Source organism: Eucyclogobius newberryi, unplaced genomic scaffold (assembly GCF_026437365.1).
Source record: "Eucyclogobius newberryi isolate DKJ021-1_F unplaced genomic scaffold, fEucNew1.0.hap1 SCAF_10, whole genome shotgun sequence".
Lineage (NCBI taxonomy): Eukaryota > Metazoa > Chordata > Actinopteri > Gobiiformes > Gobiidae > Eucyclogobius > Eucyclogobius newberryi.
The window spans coordinates 6,209,719-6,237,322 of NW_027315724.1; the positions used below are offsets into that span (position 1 = coordinate 6,209,719).

The 27,604-nt window shown below is 46.2% G+C and overlaps 1 protein-coding gene across 2 annotated transcripts in view; it reads right to left on the reverse strand.

Moving 5' to 3' along the window:
- LOC140373684 (rho guanine nucleotide exchange factor TIAM1-like) overlaps window positions 1-27,604 on the reverse strand; it is a 94,058-nt gene that overhangs the window by 7,918 nt on the left and 58,536 nt on the right. For both annotated transcript variants that reach the window (XM_072460310.1, XM_072460317.1), the window contains 7 exons: window positions 25,915-26,001; window positions 22,546-22,758; window positions 20,220-20,320; window positions 5,502-5,687; window positions 3,273-3,341; window positions 2,790-2,915; window positions 1,332-1,440 (listed from right to left, as the gene is read on the reverse strand). In XM_072460310.1, coding sequence (XP_072316411.1) covers window positions 1,332-1,440; window positions 2,790-2,915; window positions 3,273-3,341; window positions 5,502-5,687; window positions 20,220-20,320; window positions 22,546-22,758; window positions 25,915-26,001 — 891 coding nt within the window. The remainder of the gene's footprint in view (window positions 1-1,331; window positions 1,441-2,789; window positions 2,916-3,272; window positions 3,342-5,501; window positions 5,688-20,219; window positions 20,321-22,545; window positions 22,759-25,914; window positions 26,002-27,604) is intronic.

Below are 27,604 nucleotides of genomic sequence, written 5' to 3' on the forward strand. Positions count from 1 at the left end.
ACGACCGCACAGCACGGACGACCGCACAGCACGGACGACCGCACAGCACGGACGACCGCAAAGCACGGACGACCACACAGCACGGACGACCACAGAGCACGGACGACCGCACAGCACGGACGGCCGCACAGCACGGACGGCCGCACAGCACGGACGGCCGCACAGCACGGACGGCCGCACAGCACGGACGGCCGACCACAGAGCACGGACGACCGCACAGCACGGACGACCACAGAGCACGGGCGACCACAGAGCACGGACGACCACACAGCACGGACGACCACAAAGCACGGACGACCACAGAGCACGGACGACCGCACAGCACGGACGACCACAGAGCACGGACGACCGCACAGCACGGACGACCACACAGCACGGACGACCACAGAGCACGGACGACCGCACAGCACGGACGACCACAGAGCACGGACGACCGCACAGCACGGACGACCGCACAGCACGGACGACCACAGAGCACGGACGACCACACAGCACGGACGACCACAAAGCACGGACGACCACAGAGCACGGACGACCACAGAGCACGGACGACCGCACAGCACGGACGACCACAGAGCACGGGCGACCACAGAGCACGGACGACCACACAGCACGGACGACCACAAAGCACGGACGACCACAGAGCACGGACGACCACAGAGCACGGACGACCGCACAGCACGGACGACCGCACAGCACGGACGACCGCACAGCACGGACGACCGCACAGCACGGACGACCGCACAGCACGGACGACCGCACAGCACGGACGACCGCAAAGCACGGACGACCACACAGCACGGACGACCACAGAGCACGGACGACCGCACAGCACGGACGACCGCACAGCACGGACGACCGCACAGCACGGACGACCGCACAGCACGGACGACCGCACAGCACGGACGGCCGCACAGCACGGACGGCCGCACAGCACGGACGGCCGCACAGCACGGACGGCCGCACAGACGACCGCACAGCACGGACGACCACAAAGCACGGACGACCACACAGCACGGACGACCACAAAGCACGGACGACCACAGAGCACGGACGACCGCACAGCACGGACAACCACAGAGCACGGACGACCGCACAGCACGGACGACCACAGAGCACGGACGACCACACAGCACGGACGACCACACAGCACGGACGACCACAGAGCACGGACGACCACAGAGCACGGACGACCGCACAGCACGGACGACCACAGAGCACGGGCGACCACACAGCACGGACGACCACACAGCACGGACGACCACAGAGCACGGACGACCACAGAGCACGGACGACCACACAGCACGGACGACCACACAGCACGGACTCACCTTTGGCCAGGACCTTGGGGACTTTCGTGTGGCTGGCACAGAAGGCGCTGTAGATCTTAAAGCGGTCGGCGTAGTAGAGGAACGAGCCGCCCAGGGAGAAGAGGATTTTCTGTCAGAACGGAAGGACAAGTTACACAATCGTGCAGGAGAAAGAACGTACCGCGGCAAATATGTAGTTTATGGTGATATACAGTATTTTTTCTGTATATTTCATTATAGTTGAACCTCAGAGGACATGTCCGCAGCAGTATCGACTCGTCTGTGGCATATGGAGCTTAACATTTCTTCAGGGGAATATTACATAAGACCTTTACATTCATCTTTTCATCTCGTCACGCCTTTATTTGCCATGGAACATAATGTGAGTGAAATGTCAAGTGTGCCACAGGTTACATTTGAGGCATGGAAATGTCAAGCAGACTGGCATTTCAACACGACTTGCTTAAAAGATATAGATTATACAAGATTAAAAAGGTGCAGTCTTTAAATCGTCCGGTAATGTCACTTTGTCTAGAATGTTCCACAGCATGGCATTTAAAAGGTGAGGTTACAGGTCCGATCTGTGGAGAGGAGACCCCGCTCACAGTAGGAATATGACATCAGTGCCTTTTGAGGCCTCAACGCTCATCAAACCTTTGTTTAACCAGTATTGTACCAAGTTGTTCAATTATGTTATTACTGAATAAGATAATACAGCTGAATATGTTAGAGTAAAACATATTTGAATTTGTGTTAAAATTGCACATTAGCATTTGATATTTTAAAAGCAAAACATTATTTGTGTGTTTTGTTTTAATTTCCTAACACTGAACATATAATGTACATTTATTGACAATTGATAGTAGTTTTTTTGTACAAACTCATCATTTGTGTGTATGTGACTTTAAACACATGAACTGCTTTAAATTACATTACATTATTGTATGTTTGAGCAATAAAATCACTCATAATTAAATACATTCTGTAAAAGATGTTTAATGCCATAGAGTGGAACATGAAGCCATAACATTAGCACAAAAGTACATAGTGCACTTTGTTTTTCAGCTAATTCACAGGACATTTACATGTTCTACCACTTAAACGCTGCAATTCAGATCTCAAAACCAAAGAAGTTTAAGGCAGACTTTTGCAACCTTTCGAAACTTTCCGACAAACCGGTAATTAGTGCCAGCCGACCTCTCCGACCGTCACAACATGTCACACTGCCACATGCAACCGCCAATTTAAAGCCCCGCTGTGCAGTTTGGCCCCGCGTCACGGTTTCAAAGATTAGACCAGGCTGACAGCACATATTCGTTCTGCCCCTGCCATAATTACCGTAAAAATCAGACTATTGAGTGCACCTGAAAATATGCCAAACCACCTAAAGCTACAAGGAATTTGGAGCCCCCTGATAAAGACATTTCAAACATTTCAAAATAAAATACAAACCCACCGCCGCACGATCCCTTTTCTCACCTTAAACTGCTCGACTCGCTCCAGCTTGTCCAGGTCCGGCACCAGCCTGGTCCCGTCCTCCAGCGTCTTCAGAAACTCCACCTGAAACTCCACCATCTCGGGCAGATTCCCGAACAGAACGTCCAGCTGGAGAGAGAACTGGCCGTTAGTTTGCGCTCCGACAGGTGCCAACTGCTTTTTTGTTTTTCCCATTACAACTGTCATCTATTATGCAACCTCGAATTTGACGGGAAAAAATGAAGAAGTCTTAAAAACGACACGTCTTAAGGTTTGTGATATTCTGAGGCTAATCCCAGTTCGTCCATTGAAATCACATTATGTTCCACCTCCTTTTTTTCGTTAATTCATATTTTTGCTTTTTAGTGGGATAAACAAACAATAAAAACATCAAAAATTACACAAAAAAGGACAAAAAGTCTTCAATCCACTTCATTTTGGCCTTAGAATGCTTTCGCTTGCAGGTTTTCTCTCCACTGAACGTACCTCGTCCTGTGTCAGAAAGCTTTCCTTCTGCAGCGGCGTCAGGTACCTCCCAATGAGACAGTTGAGATCCTGGAGACAAACAAAGGAGGACGGTTTAATGCGGTTAATTCGGGGACGTGCAGCGAGCGTGTGAAGGATAAGGCTAAAACACACATGAGGTTTACACAAGGATTTATGAATGAACTCCAAGAACTGATGGAGAGCGAGGTTTAGTTGCACAGTGTTAGTTTTTTCTTTTTTTACACCATTTTCCGTCTTGACTAAAGTGTATTATAATATTCTAGTAAAATGGATTAATTTATTTATATATTTGTTTTGCGTACTTTTTACTCTGCTGCTGTTCTTGAACTGTACGTTTCAACACTTTCATTTCCCCCTTGTTCTATCTCTTCTCTTAAAATTGATTAAATTGTTATATTGAATGGATAAACTTGGAATTACAGAGGAGTAAATTGCATAATTTAATGTAAATATGATTAAAAATGTGTTTAGAACATAATTATAGTTTCAGTTATATGTTCAGGTCATATTTGAGATAATGCTTGATCTATTCAGGAAAGGTCGCATTTTGTCCCATTTATGAATGATTCTTCAGTATCAATTTGTAGCTTGGTATGTTTTTTTCACCACTCAAAAGTATCATAATGACAACAAACAACTGAATCATTTAAAAAAAAAAAAAAAAAAACGTTTTTAATTGGGACTAAACCAGAAGAAAGAAATCTGTGACTAAAATCTGGCCTTTTACATTTTAAACCGAAAGACAAAAAAACAGCCTTTTCATAAAACTAGAACACAACCATCACCATCCTGGACAAAATAAGATATTGCCAGTAATAAAACAAATGATGCCTTCTAAACTTAATTGCCTTTCACTTCTTCTTAGAACAGTAATTGAGTTATAAACCTTAACCACGATTGATTTCCTGCCGTTCCATCGTGAGGCAAAGTGAGATGAATCGCAGCACAAAGCGCGCCATTAAGGAGGCGCAGCATTCATCCCCGTCCATCATTTCAAATATGATTAAAAGGCCACAACATTACCCCGCCCTGTACTCCGCCCTGTACTCCGCCCTGTACTCCGCCCTGTACCCCGCCCTGTACTCCGCCCTGTACTCCGCCCTGTACCCCGCCCTGTACCCCGCCCTGTACTCCGCCCTGTACCCCGCCCTGTACTCCGCCCTGTACTCCGCCCTGTACCCCGCCCTGTACCCCGCCCTGTACTCCGCCCTGTACTCCGCCCTGTACTCCGCTGTAACCCAGTTAGAGTGCGCTCATTTCTACAGAGGCGCGAGGAGTGGACGGGACGGAGGCGAGGGCACAGCTCCATCCCGCCCATGGCCTCTCCGTCCCGCCCATGGCCTCTCCGTCCCGCCCATGGTCTCTCCGTCCCGCCCATGGCCTCTCCGTCCCGCCCATGGCCTCTCCGTCCCACCCATGGCCTCTCCGTCCTGGGGTAAAGCAGATCCATCACCTGCCTGGATCACGTTGTTTACATGCACGTTGGGGAAACTACTCACTGAGGTGGGCAATATAATGAAAATGTATCGATATCGCAAACTAAACATATTGCCCACCAAGGCGAGAATGCCTCGGGTGCCTCCCGGAGGAGTTGGAGGACGTGTCTGGGGAGGGGGAAGTCTGGGTCTTATAGTGTTGCTTCTGCGACTCGGCCCCAGATAAGAAGATGGTGTTTTTACATGAAAAAGGAAGATTTGATTCATTTCTGTCTTCATAGAATTTTCATTTTCAAGCCCAATTTTAGCCTCGATTCAATCTTAGTTTTGTCCATGTCAATCTTTTATTTTAAGTCTTGCAAGTAAATAAAGGCATGTTAATAATTTAATGCATGTTAATAAATTAAAGCATGCAAGATAGAAGCGACATTAGTATAAAAATATGGTCATACGTTTCAAGAATCGTGCAACTATTTTATGTCCAGGATAAATACACTTTAGTAATTAACTTTTCACTTTAGTCGGAATAATTTGTGATCTTTACCTCAACTTAATATTTGTGGGTCTAGCTAAGGAATTTATGATCTAAACATCAGTAATGGCAAATATCAGCAAGCGAAAAATCCTGCAGTTTCAGTACAATTACAATGATGAGTAGAAAACAATCTAATTCAATATCATCATGTCTTGTACTAGTTCTGCTTTAGATCTAAGACAGCAGCACTTTTATAGAGTAAACATGGTACATTAGGGAGGGAAGCATGACACTCACTTTCACATAGGTGCGCTCCGTCTCCACCAGCTCCCCGATGACTTTCCGAAGCTTGTCCACGTCCGACAGCTGCCTCGGGGGGGTGGGCGGCGGGTACGGCGAGTCCGGGCTGGGCGAGGACGACAGGCACTCCGACGGGTTCATCTCATGCAGGCTCCGGCAGAACGCGGCAACTTGCTCCGTGCTCTAAAAAAAACAAAAAAAGATTGTACAAAGACAAATGGAGGTAAAAGGTTTGACAAATTTACCTCCGAAAGACGTTCACTGAGCCATGACTGAGCAGAGAGTGAGCAGAGAGTGAGCGGAACACGGAAGCAGCAGAGGTAGGTTGGGAAAGGAAAGGTGTTCTGAGCTAATTCAGGTCTATTTTCAGGCTGTCATAACAATAGCGCCCTCCCTCCCTTGATTTTCACACATCCCACTCGTCGGTTTGCTCGCTCTAATGGCCCACCCGGGTAATGATTCATAAAATTCACACTGGCAGCAAAACAAACACAGCTGGAGATCAGTGGGAAAAGGTGACCGCAGGAATAAATGTATGAATTAGAAATTGGGGGAAAAGACAAATGAGTGTAGACTGAGCATTGGACAACAGCATATGCCCAAATACTGCACTTAAAAGAGCATATTCAAAGGGATTTCGGGCCAGTTAACATTGATGAGACGGTTTATGCACTTTAATTAATAAATACAGATTGGAAGTCTGCAATGCCATTATTATGTTTCCACCCATAAAATCAAGTTTAGTTGTAGGTTTCAAATAAAATACTCAAGACCAAACCAAAAAAAACAACAAGGAGAAGGAAACGAGCAGAGGAAGAGTGAGGCTTGGAATCACAAAGCTTTATTGCCGTTGTCGGTGAACAGAATTCACAAAAAACTAGACCCGAGCTGCACTACACAACAGTATTGAGCTCAAACTACAGTGCTTTGTGTACATTGACAGTTTTCTATGCAGTCAGTGGAATATTCCTTATTACCGTATTTTCCGGACTATAAGTTTCACCTTCACCTTTTTTCATAGTTTTGGCCGGAGTGCAACTTATACTCCAGAGCGACTTATATGTGAAATTATTCGTTATTTTCACACTGACGACCACAAGAGGGCGCTCTAGGCTCTAAGCGACGCAGAAGAAGAATCTGCACTTCCTCTTCCTCTGGAGTTTGTGGAGTTGTTTAGAAGTGACACAGAGGAAGAAGAATTCAATGGATTGAGTGATTTGGGGTAAAACTGATGCTTTGGTAAACTTGTTAGCATGTTCTTTATGCTATAGTTATCTGAATAACTGTTCATATGTTACGTTAACATACCAGACACTTACCACAGTTCTGTCTGTGCCTCATGTAGCTGAAGGTGTTAGCGTTAGCATACGTACACCTATTCACCAAGTTCTCTAATCTGTTTATTATTATATATATATATTATTTTAAATTGCATTATATTGCTTACCATTTTGTATCCGTTATCCGCACATTAAAGTCACAAAGCACCAATATGCTACACATGAAAGGAAGATCAATTCATACAGCTGAATCTAAAAGCCAATAATGGGCTCGACACGAGAGTCCGCTTAAATCAGACGCGCTTTATTGCCATATTCATTTGGAGCTAACAAACCGCTAACCGCTGTAGCGTCCATGAAAAGTGCGCGTCGCGTCCAGGACTGGGCTTGTGTTGATGGACGTTACCGCGCTCACTAAACACATTCCTCTTGTCACAGCTACAAGCTGCGCTGGGAAAGAAGAACCACTCAGAAATCTCCTGACAATCTCCCAGATGAAATCATTTTTAAAGGGAATAGGCGCCTGTATACGGTGTGCAAACACGAGGAGTTATAAAAAGATGAATAGCTGCGAATCTTATTCAAGTTGCAAAGATCACAAATGCGTAAGATAATGCACTGCAGGGGTTGGATTTTGACATTTGGAGGATTTATTGCTAAAATTACGTTAAGAGGTTTGACTTTTAAGATGCCACCCTTTTTATTGACACATATTTAGCATTATTTGTATTGTTATTGGCCTTTAACGATTCTTGACTCTGCTTTGAAATCCCATGAATTAAAAAAACATGGGTGTACCGAAATCACACATCACTTCATATCAGTTTGAACTGTAAGTACAGGCTGCAGAGGTAATAACAGGGCACAGAAACAAACCTAGCTCTCTCCTGACATTCTAATGACAACACACAGTTGTAACGGACGTGAGTCGAGTCAGAAATGTGCAGAACGAGCGATTTAAGGGACGTAAAAAGCAGCACAAAAACAATGTCAGGAAACTGTACAATTTGGAGTGTTTTTTGAGGCTCAGAGGGAGAGGACCGCCAGTAGACTTCAGAACACGTACACATTTACAAATTGGCGAGCAAATCATCAGAGTTGCTTTCGAATACAACAACAAATGACACTCGGGTACGTCAATGCCCAACGGGACTTCAAAGTATTTCGAACGGCCCAAATACTTCAGTAGTTTGTGTTTGTATCAGACAGAAAGGCTTTGTGCCACAGACGGACTCCCTCTCTCCATTTGTTCGCCTGATAATGTTCCAACACCGTCAGATGTGCCGACCATTTCTGAGGACAACTCTGATGCAGTAACGCCAGTAAAAGGGCACTAGGACGCCCCCTGCTGGTGCACTGAGCGAGGCGATAGAAACGAGGCTAAAGTGCGTCATAAACAAGTCTATTAGTGAAGGCAAACGAGTGAGGTGAAGGAGCATGGACGTTACAAACATGGGGAAAGAGAGACTAAAATATACATGATTACTCAAGCAGGGCATGTTTTTGATGAAAGTAGATGATCATTTTACATTTTGTTCGTTGTAAATCACGACAGAACAGACCATTTTGTGATTTGGACACTTTTGCAACGTATTGTGCAGAGGCAATTATTGAAATCGCAATATAACGTAATCCAAACCAAACCTACATAGCACAAACACCAAACAGTGTGGACCTTAACGAAGTAGACATTCGTCCCACTGCTCCGAATGTATTTTTAAATTAAATATATTTTATTCCTTAATAGCCTCGATTTAAATTTAAGTTTTGTTTATGTCAAGCATTTGTTTTGTCTGACTATTGATATAAAAATGTGCATGACTTAATTTACTAAAGTCCAAAACACATATTCTAACATTTCAATATGGCTGTTTATTACTGCCATATTGATTTATTGCAATACATTCCAATATCATGCAGCCTTATAGAAATATAAAAAGTTCTATTGATTTCTTGACTCTGTAACAAGCAGCAAGCAGATTGTCTTCCATTAATCGCACTCAGTACAGGGATGTGGGCGGGGATAGGGGGTAGGTGAAAACAGGAATTTTGGAGCCGACAGCAATCAATCACAATACAACTTTGAGTGACCTAATGATGAGGAAACACTGTTGTAACGGGGTGAAAACATCATTAAAATGGATTTTGCATAATATGTCTCCTAAAACTTGATGTAGTCTAATGGTATGGTAGAGTTAGAAATACAAATAGAATTGGCTTGTCATGTTTTTACAAAATGTTACTTCTCGCGTCCACATGGCGTATTCAGATTTAGGCAGAAGATCAGAAGTGTTTAGTGTGACTGTGAGGAGGATCCGTGTAATGGAGAGGTTGGGCGGCTGACAGTTGGCTGACAGGGCCTAATCAGACACTGGTCACAGTCCTCAGCCTTCACAGAGAAGAAAAGAGAAGAAGAGAGAAGAGGAGAGAAGAAGAGAGGCTAATTAACACCATGGAGGAGAGGATGGAGCGCTCAGACGCCCAGGGAGAGAGCAGTGTGGAGGCAAGGCACTTCAACAGGTGCAGATGGATGTGATTATGGAAATGGAAAACAGTAGGCATGTAACAATAACCCACATATTGTGATATCGCACAGTCAAAAGTCTCAGAATAATATGTCACAGTATATCGAATTACAAGCTCCTTTGCTCCAATACTTGGTTTTGATGCAGCCACAGCTAAAATACAGAAGTGATAACATAGACCATGATCCTTTGCTTCATTTCAATGCAGGAAAAAAGAACGTGATAAAAGGCTCGTCAAGATTGGGCATTTGATATGACGGACAGGCAATTTTCCACACTTTAATAGCAAAAATAATAGAGAAAATGTAGCTTTGTCAGTGGAAGATGGAGAGAAATACTGGCTGTATTTTAAGATCAAAGCGGAAAAGACTCACTACTCAAGTACACGGTCATTCTAAGGAGTTCCATGGAGACGAGCAGGGTGAGACGTGTGTTCTATGCAATACAAATAACCCGTAATTGAATAAAAGCAAGATACACACATTTAATGCCATACTGTGGAACGTTTCAGGCAAACCAATAACATCTCGATGGAGATTCTAATGCTTCTAATGTGCTCCTGGGGTTTCTGAGTTTGCATTCCTGTGCTTTTATCTGGAAAAGTCTGGATTTTAAAGGCACCTATAACAAAATCACTGAATTTAACAGCGCTGACAGTAAGATTTGTAATTAGCCTTCTCTAAAGCGAAAGGCTATATCAACATCTTATCATTTTTACTTAAGCAAGCGAGCGTTACATTGGAAATAAATAAAGTGTTGGGTCTTTCTTGTGCAAATCAGTTTTTTGTGGTCTTATGGAAGAAACAACTGTTGTTTGACAGTGATAAATCGTGTGAGAGATCATGTGCAATTCCTTTTTTGTTGTTGACAATTTTCTGTCCCGAAGGCCTAATTAACCAGGACAGTTGTAGCGTGAAATTGGGAGAGAGACGGGAGAGACATTCAGCAAATAGTCGAAGGCCAAGAATCGAACCCATGAAAACTCCAGCAGCTTTTAAACACGGAAAACATACGAAAAAAACCACCAGGGACAGAGCACGACGAAAGAAAAGAAAGACAAAAATTAAGACCCATAGTTCGAAGTAAACGTCCCATTTTGTCCATAGTCTGACGAAATCGGATTCCAAATGTGACTTTTTTTTATTTTTCCTATGTCAATTATTACCAGTCCAGTCTTTGATTGTTGGTGTAGTTTGTGTTATGCATTTTTTTTAATGCGTTTTTCAATTTGGAAAAACATTTAAGTTCCTGAGAACCACCTGAGAGCGCAGCAACAGTTCGCCCTTTAAATAGTGTAAAGTGCAAAATGACATAATACAGCATCAGTGTCTTGTGTCTGAGGACGAGGTCTTAAATGTTTCAAAGTTTCCAGTTCAACTTCCGGTACATTCTCTCTAAAACAACACCACATCACACTGAGCCACTTTAAAAAAAGGAGCAAACCAAACAGACAAATGTGTTACAATCTGAAGAGCCACAGCAGAACTCTCGCGGCGCTCTTACAGTTCCAGAGCACATTGGCACTCGGGCTGCGACAGAGCGGTGACTCACTGCTTCCCGGTCAGTGAGCTCCGAGCGATGCGTTTGCAAAGATCCGTGTCAGCTTTACGGCGCGCATCTGGCAGTTCATCACCACAACAACAACAACACCCCCGCAAACAACCGACAACACATCGCCGAGCATCACACAACGCTCTTACCAAATGAAGCATGTCGTAAATGGAATCTGCCGAACGCTTCCGGTCTTTGCCCCAACTTAAGATGGACATGGTTGGTTCCAAAAAGTTGACGACTGACGAAGAGATGTGTAAAAAAATGATAAATCTTCAGCGCATTTACGATTGGAGAGTGGAAATGGCAGCCGCTTCTCCCCGTTCTCCAATTTTGCGACGGGACAATTTGATTTTTTTTTCCTCGAAGAGCCGAGACGAGCAAGAGGTGTGAAGATGTCCGAAAGTGGTGGCAGAGATCGGCTCCAAAGTGAGGAGGAGGACGAGGAGAGAAAAGGGAGACAGAGAAGACAGTAAGAGAGAGAGAGAAAAGGGGGAGGGTGGTGGAGAAGGATTGGCTGATGGAGCGACGCCGCAGCAGAATTTAAATGCACCACTTGAGCGACGGCCAGAGGGATAGAGAGAGGAGAGAGGGGATGAAGGGAGGAGGAAGACGAGCGGGACGTTATCGTTTTATGGACGTTTCATCCCACGCGTTTAAGATGAGTTATGACGTGCCTGATCAGCTCTGTGTGTGTTTTGTACTGTAAAAAGGTCAAATAAAGGGGAGTCGAAGGTGAAGAGGTGTCTTGCCCCGGGATACAACAGTTTAGATTTGAGCGTCTCCAGTGCCGCAAATGCCTCGGTCCGTTCACTGATGCAAAGGAAAATCCTCGGCTAAATGACATAAATGCTTTTCTTAAAAGGGGATAGTATGTTCTGCTGAATCAGCTTCAATGAGCTTTTACCAAATGAATCATTATTTTGTGGTTGAGTCCTGCATGTTTGAGTTCATCCTGTTTTGTCCTGCAACTGAGGCTCCAGTGCTCTGAAAAGTCCTGTGTTCACCTATCCCCTATCCCCACCCACATCCCTGTACTTGGTGTGATTATTGGAATATTGAGACTAAGTGACACATGTAGAGTTCTAAAATGTATTGTAGCCACTTTAAAGAAACATCTGCTGATTGTTACAGTGGGATGTCACCATGAAGAGGCGGGGCTTATCAGATCTAACGTTTTTAACAGGAAGTAAATGGACCTCTTTCTATCACTAAGCTGTTAAGATAAGATAAGTCATTTGTGACTCGCCACCGGAATTGTCGGACCATGTCGGCCTCGGTGAAACTGAGAAAAACAGCATTTTACTTTTTTTCCCCCAAATTTGTGATTTTCGTTTTTTTGCAGAATGTGCTAGTTGAAGATATGGACCAGCCATTCGATGTATCAGATAACAGTATTTGCAGCATTAAAAGCATAAATAAAGCCGTTTAAAATGTGGTGTTTTCGGGCGCTCTCTGGACGTGCAGAGTGGTGTGACCGCATTTCCATATGAACAGCTGCGCTATTGTAGTCAGCCAATGGGCTGAGCCGCCAGCCGCATGGCTACTTGATAAGCAGCAACACGAGCTGTGTAACATCAGTTGAAAAATGGATCCTTCTGCTATCGCTCCGTAACTTTGACTGTTAATGTTACTCAAGAAGAAAAGAAAATTCTCTACTCTCAAGCAAATCGTGTAGCGGGAAACTCACTCCAGAACTCATGTACAAGCTACGGAGCGACTCATTAGCAGCAGAAAGAGAGTGGCAGGATATGAGGATTATCGGACATATGGAAGCAAACAGACGTTCTGTCGTAACTTCTGAGCTGACGACGTCCACGAAAAAGCCCCAGAAGAAGCGTGGGGAAATTTTGGTGTTGCAACGCAAGTAGATACAGAGGAAAAGAACAGATAAAAAACACTTATAAAACAAAAGAAGTCTTATAAAACAAAAACTCGTATAAACAAAACTCCTATAGACAGAACCTCTCATATCTTAATAGGGAATGGAGGGAAAAAATAAAAATAAAATAAAACAGTTGGCATAAGACAAAATAATACTAATATGTTGTTTGTTGTAGATCAATATTGCAGATTACGATGAACAAAATGCAAAACTATGATCTACTTTAACTATATTGTTATAGTTCAATACTAAGAAGCAGGAAAAAGCAGAATGTCTCCTTTAACATCAGTTAAATGGGATTTATGGACAAAATAATCAGCTTAAATGTGAACAATCAGAGTGACCTTGGACAAAGCATGACTTTATTTACTGTTGTTTAATCACATTGGGCACAGCTCCTCAGTGTTGACCTTGTCATTGGACAAACAGCTACAGAATAATTACTGCTAAAGCTACAACAGTTCAGGCTTAAAGACTAAAGGCTTGATCAATTCTCAATTTTACAACATTTACCAGTAAGGACACTTGATTTGATACACACAAGAAGAATGCATTACAATCCAACTAATGTGATGAATCCAAATGACGGTGAACTCAATCTTCAAAGAACAGTAAACATTATAAACATTCCCAGCAGCGTTATGAAAAAAGGCAAAACTCGGGAATGCAAAGAGAATACCAGCCATTTACCGACAGCTTTTAGACAGAATAAATCACATTCATTTGGATGAGACCTCTGGCTAAAACATTAAATGATGCTTTAAGGTAGTTTTTATATGTTCATTACAGTAATAAAGTTATGAATAAAAACTTAAACCTCCACTTTTACGACCCAGAAAGACCCAGAAAGACGGCAGAAGTTTGTCCATTTGTTTGTAGAAGGTTGAGGTTTCTGAATTCAGCTTCTGACATTTCATTAAATTACAGCATTAAAATAATCTACTTTTACCTTCTATTCCAGAGTTTCTCCAAGTGTCAACACGAGCGGAATCTGTTAATACCAGAGAGCAGCGGGTCAGCCGGCCTCTGTGGCCCTCACACACACGTCTGCCTCTGTGCCCCTCACACACACGTCTGCCTCTGTGCCCCTCACACACACGTCTGCCTCTGTGCCCCTCACACACACGTCTGCCTCTGTGCCCCTCACACACACGTCTGCCTCTGTGCCCCTCACACACACGTCTGCCTCTGTGCCCCTCACACACACGTCTGCCTCTGTGGCCCTCACACGTCTGCCTCTGTGCCCCTCACACACACGTCTGCCTCTGTGGCCCTCACACGTCTGCCTCTGTGCCCCTCACACACACGTCTGCCTCTGTGCTCCTCACACACACGTCTGCCTCTGTGCTCCTCACACACACACGTCTGCCTCTGTGCTCCTCACACACACACGTCTGCCTCTGTGCTCCTCACACACACACACGTCTGCCTCTGTGCTCCTCACACACACACGTCTGCCTCTGTGCTCCTCACACACACGTCTGCCTCTGTGCCCCTCACACACACGTCTGCCTCTGTGCTCCTCACACACACACGTCTGCCTCTGTGCTCCTCACACACACACACACGTCTGCCTCTGTGTTCCTCACACACACACGTCTGCCTCTGTGCCCCTCACACACACACGTCTGCCTCTGTGCTCCTCACACACACACACGTCTGCCTCTGTGCTCCTCACACACACACGTCTGCCTCTGTGCTCCTCACACACACACGTCTGCCTCTGTGCCCCTCACACACACACGTCTGCCTCTGTGCCCCTCACACACACACGTCTGCCTCTGTGCCCCTCACACACACACGTCTGCCTCTGTGCTCCTCACACACGTCTGCCTCTGTGCTCCTCACACACACACGTCTGCCTCTGTGCTCCTCACACACACGTCTGCCTCTGTGCTCCTCACACACACACGTCTGCCTCTGTGCTCCTCACACACGTCTGCCTCTGTGCTCCTCACACACACACGTCTGCCTCTGTGGCCCTCACACACGTTTGCCTCTGTGGCCCTCACACACACGTCTGCCTCTGTGCCCCTCACACACACGTCTGCCTCAGTGCCCCTCACACACGTCTGCCTCTGTGGCCCTCACACACGTCTGCCTCTGTGCTCCTCACACACACACGTCTGCCTCTGTGCTCCTCACACACACACGTCTGCCTCTGTGCTCCTCACACACACACGTCTGCCTCTGTGCTCCTCACACACACACACACGTCTGCCTCTGTGGCCCTCACACACGTCTGCCTCTGTGCTCCTCACACACACGTCTGCCTCTTTGCTCCTCACACACACGTCTGCCTCTGTGGCCCTCATACACACGTCTGCCTCTGTGCCCCTCACACACACACGTCTGCCTCTGTGCTCCTCACACACACACGTCTGCCTCTGTGCTCCTCACACACACACGTCTGCCTCTGTGCTCCTCACACACACACGTCTGCCTCTGTGCTCCTCACACACACACACACGTCTGCCTCTGTGGCCCTCACACACGTCTGCCTCTGTGCTCCTCACACACACGTCTGCCTCTTTGCTCCTCACACACACGTCTGCCTCTGTGGCCCTCATACACACGTCTGCCTCTGTGCTCCTCACACACACACACGTCTGCCTCTGTGCTCCTCACACACACACGTCTGCCTCTGTGCTCCTCACACACACGTCTGCCTCTGTGCCCCTCACACACACGTCTGCCTCTGTGCTCCTCACACACACACGTCTGCCTCTGTGCTCCTCACACACACACACGTCTGCCTCTGTGTTCCTCACACACACACGTCTGCCTCTGTGCCCCTCACACACACACGTCTGCCTCTGTGCTCCTCACACACACACACACGTCTGCCTCTGTGCTCCTCACACACACACGTCTGCCTCTGTGCCCCTCACACACACACGTCTGCCTCTGTGCTCCTCACACACGTCTGCCTCTGTGCTCCTCACACACACACGTCTGCCTCTGTGCTCCTCACACACACACGTCTGCCTCTGTGCTCCTCACACACACGTCTGCCTCTGTGCTCCTCACACACACGTCTGCCTCTGTGCTCCTCACACACACACGTCTGCCTCTGTGCTCCTCACACACGTCTGCCTCTGTGCTCCTCACACACACACGTCTGCCTCTGTGGCCCTCACACACGTCTGCCTCTGTGCCCCTCACACACACACGTCTGCCTCTGTGGCCCTCACACACGTCTGCCTCTGTGCTCCTCACACACACACGTCTGCCTCTGTGCTCCTCACACACACACGTCTGCCTCTGTGCTCCTCACACACACACGTCTGCCTCTGTGCTCCTCACACACACACACACGTCTGCCTCTGTGGCCCTCACACACGTCTGCCTCTGTGCTCCTCACACACACGTCTGCCTCTTTGCTCCTCACACACACGTCTGCCTCTGTGGCCCTCATACACACGTCTGCCTCTGTGCCCCTCACACACACACGTCTGCCTCTGTGCTCCTCACACACACACGTCTGCCTCTGTGCTCCTCACACACACACGTCTGCCTCTGTGCTCCTCACACACACACGTCTGCCTCTGTGCTCCTCACACACACGTCTGCCTCTGTGGCCCTCACACACGTCTGCCTCTGTGCTCCTCACACACACGTCTGCCTCTTTGCTCCTCACACACACGTCTGCCTCTGTGGCCCTCATACACACGTCTGCCTCTGTGCTCCTCACACACACACACGTCTGCCTCTGTGCTCCTCACACACACACGTCTGCCTCTGTGCTCCTCACACACACGTCTGCCTCTGTGCCCCTCACACACACGTCTGCCTCTGTGCTCCTCACACACACACGTCTGCCTCTGTGCTCCTCACACACACACACGTCTGCCTCTGTGTTCCTCACACACACACGTCTGCCTCTGTGCCCCTCACACACACACGTCTGCCTCTGTGCTCCTCACACACACACACACACGTCTGCCTCTGTGCTCCTCACACACACACGTCTGCCTCTGTGCCCCTCACACACACACGTCTGCCTCTGTGCTCCTCACACACGTCTGCCTCTGTGCTCCTCACACACACACGTCTGCCTCTGTGCTCCTCACACACACACGTCTGCCTCTGTGCTCCTCACACACACGTCTGCCTCTGTGCTCCTCACACACACGTCTGCCTCTGTGCTCCTCACACACACACGTCTGCCTCTGTGCTCCTCACACACGTCTGCCTCTGTGCTCCTCACACACACACGTCTGCCTCTGTGGCCCTCACACACGTTTGCCTCTGTGGCCCTCACACACACGTCTGCCTCTGTGCCCCTCACACACACGTCTGCCTCAGTGCCCCTCACACACGTCTGCCTCTGTGGCCCTCACACACGTCTGCCTCTGTGCCCCTCACACACGTCTGCCTCTGTGCTCCTCACACACACACGTCTGCCTCTGTGCTCCTCACACACACACGTCTGCCTCTGTGCTCCTCACACACACACACACACGTCTGCCTCTGTGGCCCTCACACACGTCTGCCTCTGTGCTCCTCACACACACGTCTGCCTCTTTGCTCCTCACACACACGTCTGCCTCTGTGGCCCTCATACACACGTCTGCCTCTGTGCCCCTCACACACACGTCTGCCTCTGTGGCCCTCACACACGTCTGCCTCTGTGGCCCTCACACACGTCTGCCTCTGTGGCCCTCACACACGTCTGCCTCTGTGGCCCTCACACACGTCTGCCTCTGTGGCCCTCACACACGTCTGCCTCTGTGGCCCTCACACACGTCTGCCTCTGTGGCCCTCACACACGTCTGCCTCTGTGGCCCTCACACACGTCTGCCTCTGTGGCCCTCACACACGTCTGCCTCTGTGGCCCTCACACACGTCTGCCTCTGTGGCCCTCACACACGTCTGCCTCTGTGGCCCTCACACACGTCTGCCTCTGTGCCCCTCACACACGTCTGCCTCTGTGCCCCTCACACGTCTGCCTCTGTGCCCCTCACACGTCTGCCTCTGTGCCCCTCACACGTCTGCCTCTGTGCCCCTCACACGTCTGCCTCTGTGCCCCTCACACGTCTGCCTCTGTGCCCCTCACACGTCTGCCTCTGTGCCCCTCACACGTCTGCCTCTGTGCCCCTCACACGTCTGCCTCTGTGCCCCTCACACACACGTCTGCCTCTGTGGCCCTCAGGTCTGCCTCTGTGCCCCTCACACACACGTCTGCCTCTGTGCCCCTCACACACACGTCTGCCTCTGTGGCCCTCAGGTCTGCCTCTGTGCCCCTCACACACACGTCTGCCTCTGTGGCCCTCAGGTCTGCCTCTGTGCCCCTCACACACACGTCTGCCTCTGTGGCCCTCACACACACGTCTGCCTCTGTGGCCCTCACACACACGTCTGCCTCTGTGGCCCTCACACACACGTCTGCCTCTGTGGCCCTCACACACACGTCTGCCTCTGTGGCCCTCACACACACGTCTGCCTCTGTGGCCCTCACACACACGTCTGCCTCTGTGCCCCTCACACACACGTCTGCCTGTGGCCCTCACACACGTCTGCCTCTGTGGCCCTCACACACGTCTGCCTCTGTGGCCCTCACACACGTCTGCCTCTGTGGCCCTCACACACACGTCTGCTTCTGTGCCCCTCACACACACGTCTGCCTCTGTGCCCCTCACACACACGTCTGCCTCTGTGCCCCTCACACAAGTCTGCGCTTCTGTCCTAGTTCCCTTCATGTTAGTCTCCTCCCTCCCCTTTTCTAGTCTAATTAGCCCTTTAAACTGGCTCCGCTTCTGAATGCTCATTTGGTGATATAATAAATATGAGAAGAGTATGTGTGCATTTGTTTCCTTTCCACTTTGATCCCATGCGCTTTTCATTTAAAATGTGAACCCAGCTGACTTGCCCTGTCCGCGCTGCTGACCTGCCCTGTCCGTGCTGCTGACCTGCCCTGTCCGTGCTGCTGACCTGCCCTGTCCGCGCTGCTGACTTGCCCTGTCCGCGCTGCTGACCTGCCCTGTCCGCGCTGCTGACCTGCCCTGTCTGTGCTGCTGACCTGCCCTGTCCGTGCTGCTGACCTGCCCTGTCTGTGCTGCTGACCTGCCCTGTCTGCCCTGTGCAGAGACAGAGGAGAGAGCACTCAGAGAGGCTCATTTATTTGTCTGTGAATGACAATTATTATTGTTATTTCAGGTTAATAGGCAATCATATAGTTGCAATTTGTATTGTTTTATAATCATACGTTATAATTTCCCATGGCTGAGGAGGCGCGTCGATACATTTTTTATCTCCCAAGGGAGGCGCGCCAGAAAAGGTTTGCGCAGTCCTGTTCTATTCCAATCAAACAAGTTGAAGCAAGGAGCCATCTCTCCTGCAGCATCTCCACCTGATTTCTTGGCGCTCTCCTCTTCATACTGAACACTTACATAAACATTCAGCCCCCCTTTGATTATCAGGATCTTTGAAGACCATTTAAACAGCTGGTTGCCATGCAGACCTGGTTAGACGCTTATTAACACCCAAGCTCATGTGTTAAGCGTGGCATTATGTAAACAGGTACGGAGCACAACATTCAAACGCCCCAGTGGCAGATGGCGTGCGAGGCAAACTGTTGTTAAGTGCTGCATGCGGGGGAGATGTGAAGGACAAGGCCGACACTGCCAACAAATCGAGTGCTCACAAATGCCACAATGGACAGCCGGCTTCATGTATCAGGGCATCAAGATCGGCTGTAAATAATGACAAACGATGTTGAATTGAGTAGTGGAATCGCTATATTGGGTCTGAAAAAGTATCATGCTCCAATTTGTTTTTATTGGTTAAAATCTAAATTGTACCTGAATTATACTTTTTAATCATGAGGCTGATCTCAGCAATTCACAAAATATGTTTGTTATAAAAATTTGTGTTGCTGTGAGATGTGGCTAAAGCTAGCATGAACAGGAAACTATTTCTATTGTGTCTTTTTTTATGTAATATATCAAGTTTGGCAAAAATTACATGCCTTATGCTCTGGAAATATAATATTTTGGTCTTAACAAAGCGAATGCCAACTTCTCGCTGATGCTAACGTGTGCTAGCTTTGTTTTGCTAAGTGTGTGGACTCAACACTGGAAATACCGCGGTTTTATTAGCGATTTTATTAGTGATTTTATTAAGTCATCAATTGGTGAAAGTATAATTTTCTGTTTCTATCTTGTTTTTTTCCATCTTGTTTTCACCTGGGCTGTGTTCTCTCAGGTTCTGCTTCGGATCACTTGAATGGTTCACTTAACACAGTGCAGACATCCCAATCGTCCCGAAAGTCAACCAGCGCAAAACGTGCCTGTTCAGTTACCCCGGGTTTAAATAAACTAACTAAGCTAAAAGTCCAACATGTGCAATACACTACATATTACAAACTAAAGTAGTTTAACCAACCATTCTCATTCTAGAAGATCAAAAGAAGCAACAATTTAGCCTTCATTTTCACATGGTATAACTTTCATACCTAAAATAAACCACTCACCTTTCTGCACTCGTCAAAGTCGCTGAAAAGTTCAGAGTCATCGTCGAGACTGTCACCAGAGCTTTCCAAGAAAAGGCCCACGCCGTCATCCAAGATATCCTCTGAAATCAGGAGGAACGTTTTCTTTCAATTACAAACCCATCCAATCCAATCAACACAAGTCAACAGAAATTATGCAGTTAATTTTCCACCCATTTGCACCTTAACTAATATTTTCTGGCGTGTGGTCATCCTACTGCAGAAAAGTAGAAAAGTTGCTTTCAATTTCTACTGTAACAATAAATTATAAAGATTTTTTAATATGTCAATTTTATGCAAGTTAAAGTGCCGTAAAATTCAGACTATAAGACTATCTTGTTTACTCTCTTTGTACCCTGCGACCTATACAACAATTTATCGATCTTTACGGACTAACGGCCTCTAGGGGCGCAAGAATTAGACACACTGAAGAAGAAGACTTTGATGGAAGCGCAGGAGAGCCAGATGTGGGGCAAGGTAGACACAGGTAAATCAGCTCACACAAAGAAATCCAGGACAGAGGGGACAGTGGGGATCAGACGTGTTCTCTGTGTGTTAACCATCAAAATACTTTATTACAATCAGACTCAAATTCACAGAGAAATGAGTCTGATCAGGAACTGAATTTAGACGCGGTTAAACGCAAAGATAAACGCAGAGCACGGACCTGTGATACAGTCAGCTAACCCGCCCCGCAATGAAATGGGAATTTCTTGGCCCGCCCCAACATCACCCACGGGTCAAAAAACAACCCGCGTATCACTCCCAGTACCATCTTTCTGAGTAAATATCTCACGTTACAATGGGGACACCTGCGGCTTAGACAGGTGCGGCCTATATGTGAAAAACATCAGATTTATTATTTGATGGTGGGCAAGGCAATACCACAATTATAGAAACAAGTCATGAAAGATTATTATGATGGAGCAGTGCAACACAAATAATTTTATATTGTTAGGCTGAGCAAAATAATATGTCTGTTTGCCGTAACCCGACCGACCCGGTGTGAAACTAGCCGACTGGAAAAAAAATATCAGCATTTTGTTGAAAAAACGTCAAAATCTTTTATTTTTCAATTATTCACTCACTCACTCACTGACCGGTCTTTCCTAAACCGCCGTGTTGAATATTTTTATCACGCTGGTAACTCTATCTTTCATCCCAAAGGACTGATCACGCACTGCGCAACACATGCGCGACTTCATATTCAGTCCTCCACATGAGTCTTTAACAAAACAAAACGCACAGAAGTGTCGATGTATTGCCTTTTACAAGTTGGTTTGCCTCTGTCGGCGCCACTACATTCTGGGATTGAAACACGCCCAGCAGCGTCATCACAACAAACATGGCGGCGCCCGTGTTCCCCCCGCTCGCCTTCGCTACCAAAATAAAGGATAACGGCGTACAAAAGGTCGATTGAAATATCTTAAAATCGTGAGATTTAGTCTCCCGCTCGGTTTGATCGAGACGTTCTCCGTCATTGACAGTTGAAGCCTGACCCCTGGACTGTTGAAGCCTGACCCCTGGACTGTTGAGGCCTGACCCTGGACTGTTGAAGCCTGACCCCTGGACTGTTGAAGCCTGACCCCTGGACTGTTGACGCCTGACCCCTGGACTGTTGAAGCCTGACCCCTGGACTGTTGAAGCCTGACCCCTGGACTGTTGAAGCCTGACCCCTGGACTGATGAAGCCTGACCCCTGGACTGATGAAGCCTGACCCCTGGACTGTTGAAGCCTGAAACCTAAACTGTTGAAACCTGACCCCTGGACTGTTGAAGCTTGACCCCTGGACTGATGAAGCCTGACCCCTGGACTGTTGAAGCCTGACCCCTAAACTGTTGAAATCTGACCCCTAAACTGTTGAAGCCTGACCCCTGGAGGTCACTCAGAGTCAAAAAATGGCAAAATTTTGATCTTTTTTTTGCCTTCAAAGTAAAAAAAATAAGAATTTGCCTACCGTCCGACCCACTTGAAAAATGTTGGCTCGGGTTACAGCAAACAGACAATTTATTTGGGGCAGCCTTACTGTAAATCTTTTGTCACTTGTGAACGTACTCACAGTGAGAAGAGGAACCACAACTTTGACTCAACTGTGGCACTGTACTATTTAAGCAGGAGTTAAATTATGCAGGCTGATTACTACTTCATATCGCACAAATCTGTAATGTAAATGTAAGTGAGTAACTGCAACTGAGCACTACCCTAACACCTAACCCCGCCTCTGAAGGGAATGTTCTGGCTTATGACCTGAGCTGATCTGATTTGCTGATCTCGACTTGAGTGTGAACACCAGTGTCCCCTCGCTCACCTTGGCTCTGGGAGAAGATGTCGGTGTAGAGGTCGTCCTCAGCCCCAGAGCGCCGCGGGGGCAGGAAGCAGAGCTGCTTCCGGTCTACAGGGGGCAGTGTGCTGACGGTCAGAGACAGGGAGGCCTGGGAGAAGGCTACTTTCATGTCAGAGAAGTTCAGACAGGGGGCGTCCTTCTCGTTCAGCTGCAGGATCTCGTCTCCGGCATTCAGACCTGATGGGAAAGATTTATCATTTTAACTACTTTTATTATGTTTATAAGTCCACATCTCTGGCAAATACTTATACTAATAATAAGGAATAATCAAGAAATCACTGATAACATTTTTTAATAGAATTTAAAAGGGGAAACATACTAAATTAACTTTTAAACGTTTTCCCTCATGTTTGAAAAAGTCTTGTTCTGCATTTGAGGCTCGAGTGTTCAGAAAATGTCACCCGCCTCCTACACTTCCCCCACATCCTTCTACTTGGCTGTTCGACTCAGAGTTTAAAAAAAGTCACTAAAATAAAATGCAAATGTCTGCTTGACAGGACGTCAATGGACCCAAGTCTACTATTACGTTGAAGATCAATGTTGTGATTTATAATGAGCTAAATGTAAGAATATTCTCTGCTTTATAAAGAAAATATCTGAAAATATCTTTACTTCTCCTGAAATGATCCAACACACAACTTTAACGTTCGGTCTGATTTCCTCACACATAAAATGGAACACATCCCATTTCTTTTAAAACTCTCCGAACATGTCTTCAAAAGCGATGAGTCATCTCCCACATGATCTCTGCTCCTGGTTCTCCACGCAGCTTTATGTAACAAACTAAACCCAGCTACACTTTCAGGTGTGCACTTTGTCAACTCTTTTTCAAGAGCCGGGTGGGCGAAAACATATTCCCGGGGAGTTTGATGGACATGTCCAATATTGACTTATTATTAGCGTCATGAATCCATTCAATTACAGTAATCTATTTTAGCCTAATTATTGTAATAACTAACTAACTGTGCAGACCTCACATTACATTTGAAAGTATACAGAGCTTATGTGTTGTAAGAGTGGGCAAGAAACTGCAGAAATATAAATTATTTTAATAGTTATAATAATGAGAGAGAGCGAGGGGACATTAGGGCAGTAAATAGTAAATGTTTTGGACGAAATTGTTTAAAAATGTACTTGAACAGTAAAAAGTAGTAAAGTATTTCACACAGATTGAAAGCTATTAGTATTCAATGTGGGGATTTTGATAAAGAATTGTGCTGATATTCAGTTCTAATCAATCTAATAAGTATTCTTGTGTATTTTATGTTCCGGTATGTATTTTAGTTTAAAGCTTGAACTCTTCACTTATGCTAAACACGACCCCTCCCATGCGCTCGTGTTCAAGGCGACTGTACAATACAGCCTGGCATTACACAAACACAACCTTGCACGGTTTGTAGGTGTAAATATTTAACAGCGCGTGTCGTTTTCAGCCTGTCCATCATCGTAATGCATTGTAGACTCCGTGCCCTTGAACACTTCTGCTTTATATTCTCACTTTATCCGTCCCCAAGTCAAATTTCATATTTATTAAGATGCTTTTAAATCTATATTTTTATGTTTTTTTGTCCCGTAGGCGTTTTTGGACAGGAGAGTGCAGCGTGAAATGGAGGCGAGAGAGGGATGGACATTCAGAAAATAAATAAAAACTGTGGCCGGCTGCACATGGAGCCTGGCATATGTGTTATCCACACCGCCACCCAGATGCACCCTTTGTACTATACTATTTCAATGCCGGTAAAAGTAAGAAGTATTATTCAGCTTGTTCCTGGCGCTCATAAACCCTTTGCCACATTGTTAATATTTACATACATTCTACTACATAAAACTGCTTTTAAAGCCGTGAAGTGAAAGGGGAGTGGACCACCCGAGCACAGCCAATCAGAGCACTGCGTTTGGCTCTTACTTCCAGGTTAACAAGAGAGGAAATACTTTGTTAGATGCAAACAGAGATCTCATTTTATCCAAAAGTGCAGCTCTCACAGGATTCTCTCAGGGCGGAGAACAAATTGGCTCCCCAACATTAATATTTGAGATTTATTTAGATTCAAGACTTTTAGTGCATATGACAGGTTTTCATGTTTTTTGAATTATTACGTGTTTTTTTGGAGATATTTATTATATCAGTCAAGTGGCAGTTTGAAAAGTAAAAAGGAAACATGTCATCCAAAACGCAGGGAAAACGTATAAACAAGGGGACATTTTATTTTAAATTGACAGTTTAAACATTAATTTGACAAAATTAAGGAGTTGTCATTTGCATTTATTCATGAACTCAAAAACTATTATGTAAATTAGACAAGATTTGCGCTTTGTTTACATTATGGTTGCTTGGTAAGTGAAAATTACCACTGAGTCAGAAAGTGAAATATAAACTTCAGAAAAAAAGAAAATAAAAGACAAAAAAAAAGACATTTGGAAAATGTTTTGGTGAAATCAAATGTGAAATGAGTAGTTTAACCTGTCAAACGCACTTTAAAGGCGGTATGGACGATTTTTCGGCGATTTGAGAACGCAGGCGGAAGTGCACATGCCACTCCCCCGGGCACATGCCACTCCCCCGTGCTCATGCCACTCCCCCGTGCTCATGCCACTCCCCCGTGCTCATGCCACTCCCCCGTGCTCATGCCACTCCCCCGTGCTCATGCCACTCCCCCGTGCACATGCCACTCCCCCGTGCTCATGCCACTCCCCCGTGCACATGCCACTCCCCCGTGTGGACTGATACAACACACACGTGCGTTTGTTTATTAGCGCAACGAAGCGCATCGCATCGCTCGTCTCCCGTAGATTTCTGTCCACTTCTGCGTCAGCTCGAACTGTCTTTCTCCGTCTTCATTTTGCCCCGTACACTGAGGGAACTATATTATGATAGATCCATGCGCTTAGGCACGCGGAAACGTGGGGACGAGCCTGACGCGGCTGCAGGTGAGCGGTAGGTGCGTTTTATGATTGATACGTGGCAGGACAAATGATTTATCCACGCCACGAGGAAATATGATACAAAATTTGAAAAAATCGTCCATACCACCTTTAAGTTTTGTGAAGTTCTGTTTACCTCTCATTGTTTTTGCCCAGTAAGGTTCCAATATAATTAATACATATGAAAAAATAATAATACCGGTAATAATAAAAAGTTTATCAGATATGAAGTAATTTATTCACGTTTCCAACTACTTTCACGCATTTTTTTTTTTTTTAAAGAGTTTGGTGCATTTTGGAGAATTCTGTGAGAAAACTAGTATTTCAGAACAACCTCGAACAAGCAGAAACACAATCATTGGGTGAGGTGAGGTTTTGTGTGACTTTCTGGCGTGTGGATGATGTGCAGACCTTTGGCGAAGGCAAGCCCTCCAGCCTTGACGTCGGTGATGTAGAGCTGCTGCACTGCATCCTCCTCCACCACAGAGATGGAGAAACCTGGAGGAGGAGAGGACGTTACATAAGACCTGGAACAGAGCGGCTAAAGAAAGCCTGGACACTGACGACGTCGGGTCAAGAACAGCAGTGAGCCGAAGTGACACAGACAAATACACAAGTCAATATTTCTGTTTACTCTGCTTTTCACGCAGGTCAGAAGGTTGTGTTCAGCTTCAATTTCTACATTCCAGATGGAGGGCAGGAGGAAATATTGACTGACTGAAAAGTACTAGTACAAGCGTGGGCAAACTACGGCCCGCGGGCCACATAGGGCCCGTTTGTCTTTATAATCCGGCCCGCCAAACATGCCAAGTAATATTAAAAAATAATAATAATAATAATAAAAAAAAATATATATATATATATATATATATATATATATATATATATATATATATATATATATTTGTCCTTAGGCATCCGTTTGCACGTGTATCCTTAATAAAGATTATGTGAAAATAATTAAATAATAGATTAAATAGCCTATTTGACAGAAAAGTGATATTTTATTTGATATTTAATAATAAGAAAGAAAAATAATTCACACAAATGATCGTGGCCGGCCCTCCGCTACTTGCCTGGATTCGAATATGGTCCTGGAGGAAAATAATTGCCCACCCCTGCACTAGTATATATACTGTATACCACAACAACTTTTATATTCCTGATAAGTTTCATTATGTTTTGACTCACACAAATTGAATTAAATGTGACCTTCTGGACAGTTTTACAATGTCTTGATCTTTATCAGAACCAGCACTAGACCACATGGTAACAATCATGTTGAAAATGACAATATATTATTTATTATCATTGTAGTTTCCAATCTGGTACAGAGCAGCGAGCCTAATCCTTAGTGTAGAAACTAATGCATATTTTTTTACTCCATGAAGATAGATTTGGCAGAGGACCAGTGGGGCCGAAATACTGAAGTATATAAAAAAAAAAAAAAAAACAATATTGCTCTGTCACATAAAGGCAGGACAAGTTCAGAGCAGATCTAGAACTAGACCTGGTCCTGAACCAAGACATCAGGTTTAAACAACATCTTGAACCAGGACAAGACCATAGAACCTGAACCGGGACTAGACCAAAGAACCTGAACCGGGACAAGACCACAGAACCTGAACCGGGACTAGACCACAGAGCCTGAACCGGGACAAGACCATAGAACCTGAACCGGGACAAGACCATAGAACCTGAACCGGGACTAGACCACAGAACCTGAACCAGGGCAAGAACATAGAACCTGAACCGGGACAAGACCATAGAACCTGAACCGAGACTAGACCACAGAGCCTGAACCGGGACAAGACCATAGAACCTGAACCGGGACAAGACCATAGAACCTGAACCGGGACAAGAACATAGAACCTGAACCGGGACAAGACCATAGAACCTGAACCGGGACTAGAACACAGAACCTGAACCGGGACAAGAACATAGAACCTGAACCGGGACTAGACCACAGAACCTGAACCAGGACAAGACCTGTACAGTAGTATGGAATAACAGAGAAAAACAATTGCAATTGAAGACGAATAACTTAAAAGGTGCAATGGACGATTTTTCGACAATTTGAGAACGCAGGTGGAAGTGCGCA